We start from the raw sequence: 20,666 nt of genomic DNA on the forward strand, positions 1-20,666 counted from the left end.
TCTGAGACAGCCTCAGCAATGTCTCTGAAGGAAAAGTGTGAGAGGATGGATCCAAGCTCTTCCTAGTGGTGCCCAGCAACAGGGTAAGAGACAATGGGCAGAAACTAATGCACAGGAAGTTCCACTTAAATATGAGGAAGAACTTTTTTACTATGAGGGTGACCAGACACTGGAACAGGTTGCATGAAGATGTTGTGGAGTCTCCTTCACAGGAGATATTCAAGAACTGTCTGGACACAGTCCTATACGATGTGCTCTAGGATGACCCTGCTTGAGCCTTGAGAGGAAGGTTGGGCTGGATGACTTGCTGTAGTCCCTTTTAGTCTTAGTTTTTCAGACTTTGCACTTCCAGAATAGCAGGTCACAGTTTTTAAGCTTACTTACTTCTCAGTGTGGTCCTTACTTGTCAGCTTTTTTGGACAACATGCTATGTTTCCTTCAGAAGCTGGATTTCACTGGAAATTAAGAGTCAATTGAATTTATAGGTGGTTTGAAGATAATGTAAGTGCTAATTACACTTAGAACTTAAAACATACTTTTTCTTTGTAAAGGAATTGCTTAGGGATTTGAAAAATACTAGCCTTGGATTTAACCTGTTCAGCAGAACAGGTTCTGAAGTAGTGATTAGTAACTAATCTTTCTGTTTTATTTATTTATTAATTTTTTTCAATTTTATTTTCTCTTTAGGGGGATTACTGAAGCTCGTTTTGTTTATGTCTTTGTTCTTGGCATAGTCTTCACTGGCACTAAAGATTTACTAAAGTCACAGGTTATTTCTGCAGACTCCAGCACAAAGAGCACAGGATTATGGGAAGTATATAACGGATTGGTTCTACTAGCAGCTCTTCTATTTAGACCTCACAATTTACCAGTCTTGGTGTTTTGTCTGCTGATTCAGACAATGATGACAAAATATATTTGGATACCTTTAAAATTTGATGCAGCACAAATTACTATCATGCACTACTGGTTTGGCCAAGCTTTCTTCTATTTTCAGGTAAGCTGAATACTCTCTCTGCTTCAAAGGTGGGAGAGGGAATAGTTGTTCAAAGAAATATTGTCCGTTGTAAATAAAATGATAACTAAATATTACAGTGGAAGAGTTTACTGAGTTATCAGATGAATTTCGTTTCTATATGCTTTATTAATGTTTTGTTTTCAGAATCAGGGAAAGATGCATACCTTAGTGTCTTATCCTTAGTGTAGATTCCCAAAAGTGTTACAAGGATCAGAGACCTCTACCAGGATGATTTTGGTCTGTTAATGGGCCTTGTAAGTACTTTTCAGATGATAATTTATTTTAAAATGTCATCTGACTTGATTAATATCAGTAAAAGGCAAGTGGCTTTTGTGACTGGTTCTTGAGGCTTAAAAGTGCTGTGGCATGTAATGTCTATTATAAAAAACAGAACTAATTTTCTTACTCTATCAAATGATACCTTCTTTTCTGAGGAGCCTTACGAACTTCAATAACCTAGTTCTTTGCATTGCAAATAAGGTTGCAATTCCACAAAAACTTTGCTTTGCATTGGAACTGGAGAAGGTCTTTCTAGTTCTAATGTTGTTGGAACCTTAGCCTAGCAGACTGTCTAAAGACAGCATTTGTTAACCTGGGAATCAGGTTAAAGAGGTGGGGTTTGCACAATTTCAGTGTTGGTTCTCTGTTGACTTTATCTCTGAGGCATGGCTAGGGATGGTAAAACTCCGGTCAAGCTTAGGGAGCTGTAACTGCAGATTGAGGGCTGGCTTGATTGAGAGTAGTGTATGTCCAGATATGGAATTGTTGATGCAGGTAAGATCATCATGATTTATCCCTTCCTACCCATTTTTCCTATTCAGGCAGCATAGCATGTCTTGGTTTGAGGGGCTTTTGGACATTGTGAATGTTACTGTTCAGGCAGTCAGTTTTGATTACAGCCTTCAGAGATCACACCTCTGCTCTGAATGATGCCAAAATTTTGGGACTAACTTTTGTGGAAGAATTTACATCAACTTTGAAGCAGCTATAAACATCTTCTAGGAAGAAGCTGTTAGAGCTTCCTATCAAGAGCTTGATACATCTTTCCATTTGACTGTGCTGTGTCAAATGGGTTTTTTCTATATCAATAAAAATATATTTTTGCAAGACCAATAGAAGATAACAGGATCTGGTAGCATTTGTTTCAGCTTTCTAATGGTCTTAAACTGGTGTTAAAGCAAAGACGAATTTTTCATGATGAATGTTTTGTAGTTTCAACTACCATTGCAACTGAGGAATTGTTTCATTTTTAGAAGACTGGAAGTAGTGAATACCATTTTACTTGACTGCAAATTGTGTTTTTGGATATTCTGCAGTTTCAGAGCATCTACCTAGGCCACATCACTCTGCTGGCAATTTTGACATTTCTTCTAGAAGTGTTTTCTTTGGAAATAATAGCTTCCAGTATGATACAGATTTCAGCAAACTTTAGGAAATTTGAAAAATTAGTTCTGTCAAGGGAATTTCTTCCACATAGATATGTCGCTGAGTCACAGCATTCAAATTGCATAAATCAGAAATTTTCTACTGCTCTATTATGAGCCAGATTTCTAGCTGGGTCTTCATACATCTCCCATCACTGTAAGGTCTGGAAAATTACCTGATCTGGGTCATAGTTACTTATCAAAAGTTAAAAGAACAGCAAACCTTTTTCCCCCATGTTGTTTTCTATGCTGCTTTTTATGCAATAGAGCAGGCCCAGATAAGAAACTGCCTTTTTGTGTCCCATTGCATGTCCAAAAGCTACAGCTTTGAAAAGATTATTTTGAATTAACAGTGGCTTAGCTAAAAATTTGAGGAATGCTTAAGTTGTTTTAGCACAGGACCCTTTAAAAGTGTATCAATTTCAGAAGAACATGCTAAAAGTTTTCTAGAAGTGTGTCTGTCCACAAGAATTAAGGTATGTGCCTATTCATGATGCCCAGACTGATTAAAATGACAAATTAATTGTAACAGAACAGGAAGGATTTCCTCCGTTGTCTCTCTTTATTTCTCTTTTTGTTTTTCTATTTTCAGAACATCTTAGAAATGTTTCAGAAATAGAGAAATCAATTCTGCTAGTGAAAAAGAGCTTTTAAGCTCTTTTTAAGACAGGTGGAATTTTCTTTCGCAGCCCCTCCCTCCACTCCTTAGAGAACAAGTTTTTGGTTCTCTTTTTAAAAAGTTTTAGGTACATTTATATTAGATGTCTTTTTAGCATAGAGATTAACAGTTTGACCAAAATACCTGTCTTTAGGCGTTAGCTTATTCTTTTATTCTCTGATGAAAAAATTCTTCTGAAGGTATGGAATGAAACAAATTGAATTATGCAACAAATTGAATTGTAAGAGGGACTTTTTTTTGCATTTCACGATTGAAAGCAGTTATCTGATATGCAGAATATTAGCAGAGAAAAGTAGAATGGTCGAGCTGTAGTTCATAAGTTACAGAGGCTACAGAGGTGCCTTAAAAACTAATTAATGCTCTCTCTTCTATTTGTAAATTTCTCTCAATTTATTCTGAGAATAGCTTTTCCAGTCTGGGTCCATATTTCCAAGGATGGAAGGAACTTCTTCCAGAAATGATGCATAATTTCATGCCTCTTTTATGTTGTGAAACTTCCTGGGGTCTGGCTCAGATTACCAGACACCTTTGAGTTCCCTTGGGACTCAGCCCAATGGTGACTTGAATGGAGAGAGAGACAAGCTTCCAGTTGTCGGAGAAGTAATTTTAATAATACAAAAATGACAAACAATGAAGCATCCACTGTATTGGATCAACAAGGGGCAAAAGGCATGATGCCAAAGGTGGAGTCCAGGGTTAGAGAGGGGTAGTTACACTCACTGGTGTGGGTGAGGAGTTAAGGTGTGGTCTGAGGGAATGTTCCAATAGGGGACAGCAATTAAGAATATTAAAAATCCTGCGCCAAAAATCAACCTATGATAACACAGAGAACTAGAACTTTCTGATGACAATTTGCATAGAGAACATTTTTTCTTATGGCACTATGAATGGGGTTTCCCAAGGCATTTTCCCAGGGTTCTCTTTTTTCCTGGGGAAACTGCTCTCTACAGTGTTGTTTTTCTCAGTGTGGCATTCTGATCTTCATTGTCTGGGTAAATCAAAAAGCTGGCAGCATACAAAACTGAATTATTATTATTTTTTAATGTATTTAAATGACGTCTTTCCTTTGAGTTCTGCCTAGAGTATGAATGACTTGTTGCAAGGGGAAAAGTTCTCAGTTTGTACAATATAAAATCAGAATTGAAATGTTTCTTTGGTTTATTAGTGACACATACTTAACTGACAACTATATGTTGGTAATTCACTGCCAGTCATGGAGCTATAGATGCAGGATCCATACCATATATATAACTGGTGCACTTTTACCAATATTTATGCCATTTTGTGCACCTGATTTGGAAAAAAAATCCATCCTCTGAACTGGGACACCCCTCTTCCAAACACATGGAGGTAACACCTCCCCTTCAGGTGTGTTTGAGTTTCTTCTTATGGCAATGCAGTTTTCACTATTAACTCACACCTCCTTTGACAAGTGCAGCCACTCAAACTTTTAAGTATTTATGTATGTCAGGAGTACCATAGGTAAGTGACTCAGGTGAAGCTTTAGATGATTCTGCATGGTTGTGTACATTTTCCAACTCTTCCTTAAGTGAGTGATGGAAAGTGGAACTCTGGATGTACCCATACTGGTTTAGTAACAGATTTTGATTGTTTGAATAAGCCATTTGGTCTTTTTCCTTTACCTTGTGGGAAAACCAGAAAGGTATTTGCTTGGTGACAACTTTCTGAACCCCACCTTATTTCTGTGCTTCCCAGGAAGTGACAATGAATACAGTTCAGGTGTCCCAGGTTTAGCAACTGCCTGTCCTGTCCAGGACCATCAGTGCTGAGTTCTTACATTTTGACTGACTTAGGACAGGGTTGTGTTTCAGACAGAGCATGTATGGTTTGTTCTCAGGTATTGAATGAACATTACAGAAGTACAGCTGAGCTGGTTCTGCTGGAGGAGTCCGTCAAATTCTCACCTTCAGTACTAACCTCTGTTCAGCTCACTCATGGCAACAGATAGTAATTTGCTTACTGCTTCAGGAGCAAGCAATACCTGTGCTAGAATTCTAGGGGAGAGATGGGAAAGAATCACAACTGTATTATTTGGTATTATGTGTACTGCTGGCATAGATGTAAATGTCTTCCTTGACTTCGTTTTTCTAAGTTTTGTGGTCACTGTAGCTGTCACTATTAAACTGACTGAGTTCAGAGTAGTTTTAGTTTCCATACAAGCATAAAGATCTAATGTAGCATACAAAAGATAGCAGGCTTATGGTTGAAATACAAATATTAAAAACCACTGAAATTTGTTGGTGATGTAGATCACATTGGATACTAAATTTAAACTATGCTAGCTAAATGAGCCAGAAGAGAAATAAAAATGAAATATGGAATACTTCCATCTGGAAATAGAAGGGAGGTTTGGAGAATTACTTTTTGCACATGTCTTGGTTATGATTATGAATTACATGAGACTTGCCCATGTTGCTGAGCCCTTATTAAATCTCAGTAGAGAATATGATACATCATGACTAAAGCAGTAACTCTGTCTTGCAGAGTGTGCATTGTAGGTGGTGGCCTTTTGAATATGATAGTAAAAATAACCTTGTTCAGGATAGCATATTTAATGAATGCTTAATAATTAATACTTTCAAAAAAGTATTGCAGAGTCCTTCAAGACTTTATGGAAGTAGATCTCTGAAAATCCTAAGTGTACCGAATCAAGAAGGCTGACAGGAATGGGTATTACTTTCTGTTAATGTGCTATAGCTGATGAACCTGGGGTGAAAAAATGAAGTACTTGAGTGTGGAAGGTAATTTTTTGATTTTGAATGTAAGTAGGAGAAAAAAAATTAAGAGTGGATTGAAAACAAATGCCTTGATCTTACACTTTGTTTTGCATTCTGCATTTCCTCTGTGTCTGAACCCTGAGTGCATCTTCTGTCTTGAAGTTTAGTTAGTAGTCTTCAAGGTCATCTTTGATTGAGAGAGAAGCTGATGGGAGGAAAGCAGAGGGAGGGGCCTGGCACTTCTTTGCATTCTGGTTCTTCTTTAATCTGATGCTCTACTGTCTGTGTTGTATCCCAGATGTGTAAGCAGGTATGTGTGCCTGTCTTGTACTTTCTTGATCCTACCCTGGACCTGGACCTGTTGGCTGGGCATTCTGGCCTAATCTTGGAATTGCCTTGTCACTATAGACTTGTGATCCCTGGACTGCATCTAGCCCTGATCACTGTCTCTGGATCCAGCCCTGACCTGGACATGCCACTGAAGAGTCCTGACTTACTGCTCTCACCTGCCTTGTTTTCACTCTCATTTCCCAGCTTTCCTTCCTCTGCAGAAACAGCTGTCCCTTTCTGCTCTCCAGCAATTTGGATCTGAAAGGCAAATTTGTTAAATAGTTGTAAATTAAATGGAAAGATATATTTTTTCCAGCACATTAGCAAGATTTTTGTGAATAGTAAGCAAAGAAAAAGGTTGCTCTCACAGGTTGTGCAGTCTTCATGCTTGTAGGTTTTTAGAGATTGTCTGGATATAGTGCTGTGTTACTAACGTGGAGCTGGGTAAACTCAATTTGTTTTCTAGTCCTGTTTTAGTAATTAAGGTCTTTGCTTTGTTTATCATTTTGTGTGAATTGATGAAGTAAAGCAAAGTGTAAAATACTCCAGTATTGTTAAAAATAGATGAAATTAATACATTTAGTCAGAATGCTACTTATTTATTAGGACATTATTGCAAGCCTGAGAATCTCTGGATGAATTTTTCAATGAGCTTGAATAATTGATTGTTTTCTTCTAAGCCCCGAGTTGTCCACATCTCATAATTCAGCAGTCATTTCCCAAAAATGTGTTGTATCTTTATCTTTACAATTTTTCCTTAAAATGCAGTGAGAACGGAAATAAATAACTTGATTGTTTCTCTGTAATAAACCAGCTCCTAAAAACTTACTTTGCAGTAAATATTGCTAAAAATATTTTCATTTCCTTGCATGAAAGCTCATAAATGAACAAAAATTCCATGTATTTATTTATTAGTCTTGTGGGGTTTTGTTGCCATGCTTACAGCAGTATATCTCTGGAAGGGGAGAAAGAAAATACAGTTCCAGTTTCTGGTGGCTTTTATCGCTGGAGGAAACCAGAATAGGTTTATATATTTTTAGAATCATTCATATCTAATTTGTCTCACTTTTAGGTAAAGAGATGGACTGAATGACATTTTAAAGTGCTTTAAATTTTTCTTGTTATGATTTCAAAGCATTGCAGGATAATTTACAATAGAAAGGACTTAAGCAGGCTCACAGTTCAGTCCCATTTTCAGAACCGTGTCAGCTGTGAGGTCCAACAAGATGGCAAAGGGTCTTGAAACCTCTAAGGTCTGTCTGTAGACAGCAGAATCTTTCTGGGCAACCTTTTCTGAAATACTAGAGTGATATGTTAAAATGAGAGGAGGCACTCTGAATTGTCAGTTATTTATTGTGTGGAGTATTAGAATTTATAGCTATGAAAATTTAGTGTAAATGCATGAATTTGACTTGGAGAAAGATACCTAATGTGAAGAAAAATTGCTACTTGTAATCACCAGGGCTCTTCCAGTCGTAACAGTGGCAGTATTATCTGTAAGGTGTTCAGACACTTTGTGGCGTGATTGGAGTTGTATGTGGATCCAAATGTGCGCGTCCTTTGTTCTACAGCTGTGTCACTTTAAACAGTGGCAAAGACAGATGGAGTAAGCCCTGTGTGGAAGGGACTTGGGGGGCTGAGGAGAAGGGGAACCTGTTCTTCCTCCCTGTTCCTTACTTGCCCTGACTACCTTCTAAAGGGAAGTACGTAATTTTGCCTGCAGCGGTTCTGCAGGACTAGTGACATGCACTGCGGCACTGCATTTATTCTTGCTTCTTCTCTCATACAGTGACACGGGGAGTTGCCCCAAGGTGCCAAAGGTCAACTGTGTGCATGCGCATTAAACAGTGTCAAGAGACCTTTCAGCTCTTCATGACACGAGCAGGAAGGATCTCTTGATGTCTCAGCTTTTCTACTCTGCACTCATCATGCAGAGGAGAAGGGGAATGAAAAAGAAGTAGTAGGTGGGCAAAAGAACTGCTGCTGTGTACAGGGACTGGAGGAAAAGAGAGCAGGTTCCTTTCCTACCTGTCCCTCTTGAGCCCTACCTTGCTGAGAAGGAGGACCCTGCTCAGCGTTTAAAGTGCTGCACCTATTTTTCTGCTCTTGCCATGTCTACTAACCAGTCTATACCCATTAAACCTGAGGAGTAACCTTATTTTACAGCTTTCTTTTCCAGTCTCATGTTACAGGTTCGAGGGCACAGAGATGCTTTCATTTTTTTCACTGCTTATCATTAATTGTGCTCTGCTTTGCTCCTGGCATTATTGGACATTGCACTAAATGCATAACAATAATTGAGTACAGTGGTTTAGGGATTTACTACAGGGATGCATAATGAAAGTCAAGATTTTTCTACTGTATGATATGGTAAAATCCATACCATTCAGCCCTCTTACAGCTTCAAGCTCCCCTTACGTTCTAGGGATATCTTCATGGTGGGATTGATGGGGATGGTGACTACTTATAATGAGCTCTGAATAGTTCCATCAACACAGATGCTTTTTTTTCTCTTAGATTTTGGAGCTGTCTCAGGAACAGGTATTTTTGCTGGTGCCTAGTTAGTTATATACCTAAAAAAGCTGCCTCTATTTTGTGTTTCTCTGTGTGCTCTGGGGTTTGTGACAGAAGTGTGTATTTGATGGTATCACTTCCTTTCTGGGGTAACTTGCAGGTCAGCAGGACTGCAGTCACTAAGGTGAGCCAAGGTCAGGTTTGAGGGAAATGGGGAGTGACCACTCCTCATACGTTCTGCTGGGATTGAGTCTAAGGCTATTGTTGGTGACAGTCCTTACATTAGTGGTGTTCTGGGATTCTGTAAGTGGAAAAGAAGGGTTCGATGGCTGTTAGAATATCAGTGTTGTAGAAACGGATCAGTTTCTCAAGGTACAGCAAGAATATCTTGAGAGCTTTCTCACTAGTCTGAGGAAACCTATCTTAATTGTAACATATGTTAATTGAAGAAATATTCTGTCTTAATCATAGGATGTGTTTGTTACTTTATGTATTTGGGTAAAGTTGAGTACTTTGGATTTTCAGTGGAAAACCCTTCAATTTTACATTGTTTCTTGTTATTTAGTGGTTCTGGTCACTGGAAAAGAAAACTAGGTAAAACATATGCAGATCTTGACAGCTCTAGATACTTTAATTGTTGTATGTTCCTTCTGGTTTTCTCTTGGTAGGTTTAAATGCCTTTTATTGATGATTCAGGCTATCTAGACTGACTTCTGGTCTATTTCAATGCAATCTTATGTGGTATAGAGGCTTGGGAAGGAGAAACATCTCTAAATTTGCCTGTCTTAATCTGTTTACATGCAGTAACTTGTGCCATGAGGCAGGCAGGTGGGCGATGTAGTGTTCCATTTGAGCTCTGAATTAGAGTCCTGCTGTCTCTAAGGGCAAGAAATATTTATTTCCTGGTTGTAATTTTAGGCAGCAGACCTAAAATCTTGTGTTTGAACCTTGTCTGATGAAAAATGCACCTTTTTCATTAATGTGTCTGAAATCAGCAAGTGTAGCTGTTTATTTTGAATTTTTTAAAATGTAACTTATTAAACAGTAGGCATGTTAATTTGCAGACAGAATAAGAGATGCAAAATAGCATGCTGTTTATGCCTTTGTTAATCTGTAAATTCTAGTTAAAAGCACTTGTTTGGTAAGCTGTTTTATTGAAATTCAGATGTAAAAAATATGGCTGTACTATAAAACAATTTAAAGAGTAAGTCCTTAATGGGTGCAATGATTAATGTTATTCTAATGTATTCTAAATGTATCTTTGGAGATATTTGGCTATTTACTGTTTTATCCCTGTTTTCAGGGGAATTCAAATGGCATTGCTACTGTGGACATTTCAGCAGGTTTTGTGGGACTAGACAGCTATGTGGAGTTACCAGCTATCTTCCTCACAGCATTTGCAACATATGCAGGACCTTTCCTTTGGGCCGTCCATCTGCTATGCTACTTGAGTTCTGAAGTTAGCAGGTAATAAGTTTTGAAACAATGTAATCCTCCTCTAAGCACTGCAGATATAAACACCATCCAGAAAGTGTATGTATTTTCAAATGAACTTTTGTTCACATAATCTTTTTCCCTGAAAGTTATAGTTTTTGTACTAAAAAAATGCATGATACCTTTTTCCAGCATAAGTTTGTATCACCTAACTCTTCCATGTCCATTTTATCTGCACAAGTTTTTCTCTGGGAATATACATATATGTTTTACTAATTTTGTTTCTAAATGAACTCTCAGTATGCTGTGCTAAATTACTTTTTTTTTTTTTTAATGACAGCATGTTCTGCCTAAAAACATTTTTCTTGAAACCTTTTAAGTTAGAGACTTGAGAAGGCCTTTTTAAAGTATTAGAATAGAACTCAAATTTAATTAACATTATGTTCTTTGAATGTCCTTCTTTGACATAATGACATGCAAGGTTTTATAAATTAAACATACAATTATTGTATGCTACTGGTTATTGCAGTCATTTGTAGCTAAAATAGTTTTACTTCCTGGGTATCTTGTGTGGTGGATGAGCTAAAGTAAAATGAATTCATGCATTGGAATTTTAAGAAGACAGTCTTAAAACACTAATGTAATTTAAATATGTGCATATAAAATCCTGTTGGACTCTCTAAAATTGCTTTTAACTCATCATTCAGGGTATTTAAAATGAGTGATACAATATTTTGAGATAGGGGAGTTGTGAATTCCATATCATACCATATCAATGCACAAATGCTGGAACTTGATGTATTTTTATAGAATTAACATTTGACAATAACTCAATTCTTACCGTTTCAGAGTCTTTTCTCTGTTATCTGTGGAATCTAAATCTACTTTTTAATTTTTTGTTAATGATGAAAAAATACTGCAGTAGGCTTGGCAGATGGGATTTTAGACAGTATTTAGTTTATCACAACTTTTTGCCTTATGCATTGTCAACCTCTGCAAACCTTTTACTCCCTTTTATCTACACAATGTCACTCTGTCAGTGATTTTTTTTTCCTGGCTTCTCTGTTCTCCTTTTGCTTCTCTGTTTTGGCTATTCCCAAAACAGTGTACTTGTGTTGGCTCGATTGTGTTCATTAAAGGTGTAAGGAGATGGGATCACCAGCTGACTGAGCTGCACAGACCAGTGGAGGTTTTTGAGCCAAGAGAGACATGTTCTAGCAGACTAAATTTCTGCACAGTCACTGTGTCCATTGTTCTGGATTAACAAGCTCCTTTAACAAGTATTTACAGTGATTAACCTTTGTTCAGTGATTTGTTTGTCTGCTACATGGCTCTCTAAAGATGTCTAGCAGTCTCTACTTGGTTGCTGTGGATTTATGCAGACCAGTGCTGGGCCATCGAATTGATCTACTCATGTACTCCTTAGTATAAATTGAGACTCACTGTTGAACCTTACCTCTTAGTCTGAGGCCGACTATCCTGAGGCCATCTTTGGTCTTCAGTAGGTTGATATGGTCTAAGTACTGGTGTTTGAGTATACTTCTGAAAGCCAGTTTTTTCTCTGTTCATTCTAGTATTTTTTTGCTTCAGGAGGAGTAGATGTGGAGTACACTAATTATTGATGTTTTGATTTGTGTAACTTTAGAAAGCCCTTTTTTGAATTTTCCTTACCATCTGCTGACTTGACACCAAACTGAATTTTAACTCTGTTTCTAATGATCCCCAGTTTACCTTTAGTTACTACCTTGCTCAATCAATATATTTCTCCAGTATCCAAACTCTTCAAGTTTTCTCCATTCTTTCAGCTGCATTTAAGAAAAGAGTGAGCATGTACATATAAAAAGTGTTGCCACTTGTAATTATTCTGGTAAATATGTGACCCATGAATCTAGGTATTGCTTGCATTTTGTGAATGTCCTGTTTTTCCCAATTCCTTTATACCTCTGCTGAGGTTTGTTTAAAAGAGTGCTGTGCTGTTTAACTGTTCACTTACGTGTTTCTGCCGTGTTGTGTGCTTTTTTCAGGCCTACTCTCCATTCTTCACCATTACAATGTAGGTGCTTTGGAACTGACTCTTTTTGACTGAGCTTGAGCTGAGCAGAGTAGAGAACACTGCCTTGTTGACACCGTCTGGGGAAGGAGGGCGGAAAAAATGAGCTCTCATAATTTAAAGAACTGCAGTTTTATTGTTTAAAACTTAGACTGCAGACTGTGATGAACATTAACATACAATGAAGAAGAAATAATAACTTACAGCATGGTTTTGGAAAGCTCTTCTAACAAAATAGTGAAAAACTTTTGGTGACAAAATCTTTGAGTACTTGTACTTGTTTTATATTGCATCAAATAATATGCCTCTTTGGTAGTGTTGGTTGTTGTTCTGATGTGTTCGTGGTTGAATTTTTGCAGATTAAATCTCAGCTAGTAGTGTTGCCAGGTACAGTGCTGGCTTAACCTGCTGTCAAGTGGGTAGCTATGGCCTGTAACACCCACATCACTGATGTAAGTAAATTCCATCAAGCAGCATGTGTCTGTAGCCATTTTAAGGTTCATTTGGGTGAATGGGTACTGTTTCCTCAATGAAACAGTACGTAAGTGTGGACTGGAATCTCTAGCTGCTGGGACTTGCATAAATTGGTGTGTTAATCTGCTCAGAACTTGGTCTATATGCTTTTTATTTTACTCTTGTTCTTTGCCATTGCTGTCCAAATAATTCTTATTACTTGCTTGTTACTCCTTGGAACCAAAGCTGAAAATGCAGAAGGCAGGGAGTTGGCTGCTTCATGTGTTTTCTTAAGCATATGGGAGACTAAATTTTTTTAAAGAAGGTGCTAGATGCTTTAGGATGTTCTTTATAAAAGCTTATTATTAACTGCTTTATAGCAATGTGCCTTAGTCAGTGGAATTCAAACCCCTACTTTTTGGTGTGGTCCTGAGAGCAAGATGAAGATGTGCCTAGAACCACTCAGCAGTGTCATTATTAGTGAAGAGCCTTGCATTCTGCAGTTTGTTTAAGAGCTGTTGCATGTGAGGAGGTTGGCCTGGATAGGAAATCCAGGTCTGTTTTTGTTAATTTCAGCCACTTAGCAGAGCCCATGTAATTTACAGCTGCATCAGTTGGGTTCACTTACCAGAGCTTCTTGCTGAAATTCTTTAAAGCTGCATTGCCTTGGGCATCACTGCCTACGGGCAAATATGCATACATACCCTTCCCTCTTTCAGCACTTTGTGTTTATGAAGCCACAGAGTTCTTGAGTCAGGAGTCCAACCCTCCTGAACAAAGGAGAGTCATTCAGAGCAAGCATAAATGCTCCAGGGTCTTCCTGAGCAGCCTGTTCCAGCATATGGCAGTACTTGGAGTTAAACAGTTATTCACTGATGTTTAAGGGGAATTTGTTGTATATCATTCATCCTTTTGCTGAGCACCAGTGAGAAGTGTTTGAGTACATCTTCTTTACTTCTGCCCATGAGACATTTATGAACATTGGTGAGAATCCTGGCAAACTTTCTCTGCTCAAGGTTAAACAGTCCTGGCTTTCTCAGCCTCTCGTTTTGTCAGATGCTCCAATTCCTGAGACATCTTTGTGAACTTTCAGTGCATTTGCTCAGTACAGCTGTGTCTGTCTTGTACTGGGGATCCCAAAAATGGATCCAGAACCCCAGATGTGATCTCACAACTGCTCAACAGGGAGAAGATCACCTCCTTCAGCCTGCTGTCCCCACTTCTTGAACTACAGCCCCAGCTTGGTTCATGAGAACATTGCTTGTTCATGCTCAGTGTGTCCAGCAGGAATGACATACGTCTTCTCTACCTAGCTCTTTCCAGATGGTCAGCTCCAAGCCTGTTCCAGTGCATGGTGCAGAATTTGGCATCTCCCTTTGTTAAGCATCTTGAGTTTCTTGTCAGTCCATTTCTCCAGCCTGTCAAGATGCCCTGAGTAGTAGCAGACCCAGCTGCAGACCCAGCTCCTGCACAGACTGTTCCTCCCAGTTCTGTATTGTGTGCAGACTTGCTGAGGGGGCACTGCCCCATCACCTAGGTCATTAGTGAAGACATTAAACAGTACACACCCCTGTGTGACATCCTGTGGTTGTTCACTGTTGACTGGCCTTCAGATGAGATTCCTGAAACATCTCAGTAGTTTTTCAGTTCACCTGAATGCCCGCTTTTCCTAGCCTGGACTGCATCAGTTTGCCTGTGGAGATGTGATGAGGAGCCTACTTGTGAGATGAAGGGGCATTAGATACATGTAGCCCATATGTATTTTGCTTGTATGATAAGGTAGAATGGAAGATAAGGAGGTTTTCAGGTAGTACAGTTGCTGTGGAAATGTAGTTGGAAGGCCTTAAATAATTTGCTTTCATCTGAACAAACTAGTGAAACTATAAGATATTCTCCTCATTTGGAAAGGTAAATGTGTTTCTAAAATAATTAAGTGGCATGTGATAGACACTAACATGGATATTACTGCCACTTTTAATCCTTCAGGCTCTCCTGAAAAACTTGGCAGCATAAATGTGAAGGGATTTTCACAGACAGAAATAGAAAGAGCTCTTTAGGTTCAGTCTCCATGGAAACTGTGCAATAACTCTTGAAACTATTTTTGAGATGGAGTGTACTGATTAAACTGATGCCTGAACTTAACCAAGTGTTCTGTGTGTGACTTGCATAAATTCCTGTGAGCACCTGGTTCATGTAAAGGGTAGTTTTTATGGTAACCACTCTATTGCTCTGATCTAAATTAGAACTTTGGGTTTTTGGGTCCTTACGACTGGAAAAGGGCCATGATGTCAAAAAATTTGACCTATATTATATGACCCCACTGTGCAGTACACTCCAGATGGATTCTGTTTCCAAGCTCCTACCCAAACAAAATTGTCATGTGGTTGATGTTCACAGTGTTGTGTAATTACCACTCTTCAGTTAGGCATCATGATAGTTTTCAGATAACCAGTACATTGAAATCTGTGTTTTAGCTGGTTTAGTTAGTTAGGTGTCAGGGTGAAGTGGTGGGTGTTTCCTAGCACTAGAAGCCTTCATGCCTATTAGCTTTTGTTACTCAGATCTCAAAAGTTGTTAACAGTGTTTTCACATTAGCAAATAGCTTTCAGATAACTAAAATGGATGTATCCCCAACTGGAGGCTGTTAATAGTTGCATAACTTTAACATTTTGCCTTGACTTTGTTAATGTAGAACACTGTCACAGGAAACTTAAATTTCGCTCTGAATTATTTTATAATGCTGATCTAAACAGAATTAGGAAGGTGTGCTAGCTAAAGGAATTTCACCAGTTAATGTCAGTTTTTGCCATCTTCAACCTAGTGTGTTTGATTGAGTCCAACGTTCACTACTCATGTTAATCCATTAATAATTTTTCTTTCTGACATCAGCTGGACATGCAGTGTTTCAATATACCTTTTTTTGAGTCTTAGGTAGAATGTGGAGCCCTCCTCAAAGACAAAGGACAATCCAAACATTTTCCAATCACTGAACCCTTCAATATTTTATACAAGTAGTTTTTAATTCTTCTGTTTAACTCCATTCACTCTTGCTTAGGTTAACTAAAGCTGAAAAATGTTATTATCTAAGAGTATATGCTGCTGCTTTCTCTAAAATTGTAATACTTGTTATCATTGTACTGCCAGCAGTCTCTCTAAATAAATAAAAAGAAATACAGAGGTCATCTACTTGATTGTTGATATACATGGAAATCTAGAAGTGATTGGCTAAAACTGGGCCGAGTTTTTGTTGCCACAAGCTGGAAGAGTATTCTACTCACTTAGGTTTTCTGTGAGATGCTGTCATTGTAGAGATGGCTGAAGATTTCTCTGGGACTTTGTTACTGCTTTGTGATAGATACCTCTTCATTCACTTTGTTGGAATAATGATGTTTCCTATGAGACTTTCATCAAGCAGCCATGGCTCTGAGTAGTGAAAAGTATTTTCTAATGAGAAAGTGGTCCAGTAAAGTAGGGTTGTCTCTGTTATAAGCAAATAACAAGTTACTTCAAAGCCATTTGCAAAATAAATATCATCCTTTTGCTCCATGGATCAGTTTTAGGAGCTGAGCACTTTCTAAGTAAATATTAAGGAAGGCTATGTGCACAGAATTTATAAATACACAGATTTGGTGTAGGTTAGGTTATTTTGCTTTCTGTAGATAAAAGTAAACATCTGAATAGATTTGGAACTTAAAATATTGTGATCTAATTTTTGGTTTAGTTAGCACATCCAACACGAGGTTTGCTTTCCAGTAATGACTGATGACCCTAATTGAGAACTTGTCCTCCAGTGTGCTAGGTAATGCCCAAGTCATTGAGACTTAATCACTTGGCTTTTAAATGGTCTTACTGATGCTATTTATTGCAATTGCTATGAGATCTGTTCTCATCGACAGAGCTGCAGTCTTAGGTAGAGACCACTTTGAGTAACATCACCTATACTTTTTAATTTAAATGGTCTGTCACTTTTTCTTCATGGTTAATACTGAATTGAAAGGGTTCTGAAAATCTTTTTAATTTCTTCCCAAGCTCTGATTTGAGGTTGTCATGGTTACATTGTCTTCTTCCTCTTGTTCTTCTGGTTTTGATGTGACTTTTGCTCAAGAGCACATAGCTGAGTTGACAGTTCTCATCCCATCTTTAGACCTGCAACTACCTACAGTGTAAATATGCAATACCACTTTGCTGTACAAAAGGGTGCAGTATTTGTTCTTTATTTTTGTTTGGAATCTCTGTGTTGTGAGAGAGTATTTTTCTGCCATCCTCATGGTTAGATTGCCCAATGTTGCTTACACAGAAGAGTTCATTAAATGTTAATACATGCAAAGCTTATTGAATATATTAAGACAATCGGTATTTACCATGTTGGACATGAGTAACCTAGGGGAAATTCTATGTTCCAATGGTAAGCATGCAGAGTATCCTCAGAGAATTATGACAATCTAGTCAGAAACTGTTAGCAGGATTCTAAAAGGATTTGAAAAGCTGAAAAGATAATAATGAAAGGTTGATTAGGTTTTGTGTCTGTAAATAACTTATGGCAGTTCTTCCTATTGTTACTAAACTATGGTACTGGAATTTAACAGAGGAAAGCTAACTTTCCTCAAAGTTGCAGGATAATAGGTGGTCATGCAGTGTGTTGTTTTCAAAAAACACATCATTCCACAATAAGTGGAATTTTAGTAAATTTGTATGAAAGGGATTAGGTTTTTTACACTGCCATGTAAGAAAATTTGATTAGTCAACCCAGCCGATAGTAGGTGAAGGACTGTGAAGCTTAGTGCTGCTATAAAATGAGGTTTCTTTTTCCTGTGTGCTTTCCTGCTGTCTCTGACTCACTGTCCTTCACTGTATGTTGCTTGCTGTCTCTCCTCTAATTCCACTGTATCCCTTACTTTAGCTTGTTTGGTATCTTCCCTGTCCTTTCTTGTTATTCTTTTGCAACAACCACCCTGCCCCAAACTTCCCTTCTCTCTTGGACATGCTTTGTACCTGTTTCTCATGCTTTCTCTCACTTGCATGTGCATCACCTCTCTCCCTCTCACACTTGCATCAAGACAAGACTGCTCCATGCAGACTGAGGAGAGAGACCAAGACAGAAGGCATAGAATTATGAGAGTAAATATTTATTTATGCACGTGAGGTGTCCCAGTCAAATTGAGGCACCTGTATATGGTTTAACATCTCTGTTCATGCTCCTCTCTCACTGTGTCAGTCTTACTCTTCGTCTCCGTCTGGTGCTACACCTGTCTTCTCTCCACCCCGCACAATTATTCCTTCCTCTTGCTTTCCTACCCTGTCAGACTCTTGCCCTTCTTGTGCACTTTGCCTGTCTCTCATGGCTGTTCTTTCATCACACCTCATGTTTGGGTTTTCTGCCTCTTTTACATGATGACTTTTCTCACTTGCCACATGGCTGTGCCTCCTGCCCCTTGTGCATGTGCTTCCTGTCCTGGCTGTGCTTACCTCCCTCTCATGGGCTTCCCCACTCTCCTGCTCTCCTCTTCAGTGCACTCCTGTCACTCTCATGGCTCTGACCCCTTGCAAGCATGCTTCTCCCTGTTTTGTGCTTCTGCATGAGCTTTCCTCCTCCTCCACTTACTTAGTCACTTCATGGCTCCCTGACTCACCATCATGGCTTTTTCCCTTCTCTCATGCTCACTTTTTCCATCTCCCAATCATGCTTGGTCCTTTTCACATATGTGTTCTTCCTGCTTTATGTGCTCTTTACATCTTCTCTCACACACTTGTCTCCTTCTTTCACATTTCACCTTCTTTCTCCTGCTTCCGTCACCTTTATGGTCTTCCCCTCTCTGGCACACTTCTCTTTTGTGTGTTCCTGTCTTGCATTTCTCCTCTTGTATGCTTCCCCTATAATGCAAGCATCAGCATCCAAGCGTGTTCTCCCTCTTGCAAGCATGCAAATGCTCTCCATCACTCATTTGAATGTGCTTTCTTTTTCTCTTGCTTTCTTGTGCATATTTGGTCTCTTGTGTCTTGTGTGTCCTTATGTCTCTTTTTGTGCCTTCTTTCCCTTTTGTAGCTTTTCTTCTTTCTTGCATGCTTTCCCATGTCTCACAGATTTTCCAGCTCTCACATGCACCCAAATACTTTCAAATTGCTTCCACTCTCCTTTTCTGTCCCATGTTAAATGTTTTACCTGGGTCCTCGTCTTCTCTCCCACCCTTGTTCTTTCACATGCCTTTTCCTCTAGGACTTCCCTTTGTCTCTTTGTCTTTTTCTTTCTTCTTTGTATGCTTTGCAGTCTCTTGACAGACATACTTTCTTGCATGCACTCTGCCTCTCCTAATCTTGCAGTGCATCTTTCTTCCCACTCCTTTTCTGTCCTTTCCATCTCTGTAGTTTTCCTTCTAAATCTGTAGAGCTTCCCCCAGCCATGTTTTTGGCTTGTGTTGAACCTGGTTTTTTTCCTTTTTTCACCTCTTACATTTGCATTTCCTCCTTGGAGATTCCCTGTCTGTCTTTCAGGCCTTCTTGAGTCCTTCCCAAAACTGAGTGGCTTCCCCTCCTCTCTCCCCTCTGTCATTATCTCCACTTGTTCCTCTTCCCTTACTCTGTTGTTCCTCTCCCACATCTCTTTCCCCTCTCACTATGAGGCTTCTTCTCTCTTTCGGCACCCATATTTCCCTCTGTCTGATAGGCTTTCCCTTTTTCTCATGTGCTTTGCTTTGCCTGCGCTTCATCTGTATCTTGGTCAATGATCTGTACAAGTCACCCTCTGTCAATTTGCAGATGACACCAAGTTAGGTAGGAATGTTGATCTGCTGGAGGACAGGAAGGCTCTGGAGAAGGAACTGGATGGGCTGGATTGATGGGCCATGGCAAATGAATGGTATGATACTCAATAAGGCCAAGTGCCAGGTCCTGCCCTTGGGTCACAACAACCTGCAGGCTGGGGGCAGAATGGCTGGAAAGCTTCCTGGTGGAAAAGGACTGGGGATGCTGTTGTCAGCAGCTGAACATGAGCCGCTGAGTGCCCAGGTGGCCACAAAGGCCAGTGGCATCCTGTCCTGTATCAGCAATAGAGTGGCTGGTGGGACCAGGGCAGTGATTATCTCCCCTGTACTGGGCACTGGTGTGGCCACACCTTGAGTGCTGTGTCCAGTTCTGGGCCCCTCACTACAGGAATGACATTGAGGTGCTGGAGCATGTCCAGAGAAGCGTAGTGGAGCTTGTGAAGGGTCTGGAGCACAAGTCTTATGAGGAGCAGCTGAGAGAATGGGATTATTTAGCCTGGAGAAAAGGAGGACAAATTTTTAATTCCTTTCCACAGAAAGAAAGTTGTAACAAGGTGGGGGTCAGCAATTCTTCCAATTACGGAGCCATTGGACAAAAGGAAGTGGCCTCAACTTGGGCCAGGAGAAGTTTAGATTGGATATTAAGAAAATGTTTCTTCACTGAAATGATTGTCAAGCATTGGAACAGGCTGCCCAGGGAAGTAGCTGAGTCACCATCCTTAGAGGTATTTAAATGTGCAGATGTGGCACTTTGGGACATGGATTAGGGGGGCACTTGACAGTGCTGAGCTCATGATTGTGCTCAAGGATTTTAAAAGTCTTTTCTAACCTAAATGATTCTGTATGCTTTTTGCATGAATGCTCCCTCTCATGCTTTCACTCCTATCCAGTGCTTGCTTTCTCCTGCATGTTTTGCCTCTCCTGCCTTTAGCCTGAATATTGTGCTATGCCTCTCATGTGCCTTTTTTTTTTCTTGTAACTCTGAACTTCGCTTTCATATTCTGTCACTTTGTTCTTGTGCTTTGACCTTTGCCTCTTGTGTGTACTTCCCTCCACTTGTGTATTTCTTATTGCACACATTTTCCCTCCCTTGTACATTTCCCTCCTTACGTCTCTTTCATTCCCTTCTGCATGTTGTCATCTTTACAGGCATGTTGCCTCTCTCTCACATACTCTGTCATTCATGTGGGCTTTACCTGTCACGTATTCTGCTGTTCCTTCATTTGTGCTTTGTCTCTTGTGTCATGTGCTTTGCCTTTTTCTCTTTT

At 39.3% G+C, this 20,666-nt stretch overlaps 1 protein-coding gene across 5 annotated transcripts in view; it reads left to right on the top strand.

Annotated features, from left to right (window-relative positions):
• PIGG (phosphatidylinositol glycan anchor biosynthesis class G (EMM blood group)) overlaps positions 1-20,666 on the top strand; it is an 89,470-nt gene that overhangs the window by 45,228 nt on the left and 23,576 nt on the right. For 2 of the 5 annotated variants that reach the window (XM_066339261.1, XM_066339264.1), the window contains 2 exons: positions 688-997; positions 10,007-10,170. In XM_066339261.1, the coding sequence (XP_066195358.1) occupies positions 688-997; positions 10,007-10,170 (474 nt within the window). Of the gene's footprint in view, positions 1-687; positions 998-10,006; positions 10,171-12,546; positions 14,783-20,666 lie in introns of those variants that run through there. The other 3 variants (XR_010745813.1, XR_010745815.1, XM_066339262.1) reach the window with 2 other exon arrangements.

Source organism: Sylvia atricapilla, chromosome Z, assembly GCF_009819655.1.
Source record: "Sylvia atricapilla isolate bSylAtr1 chromosome Z, bSylAtr1.pri, whole genome shotgun sequence".
Classification (NCBI taxonomy): Eukaryota; Metazoa; Chordata; class Aves; order Passeriformes; family Sylviidae; genus Sylvia; species Sylvia atricapilla.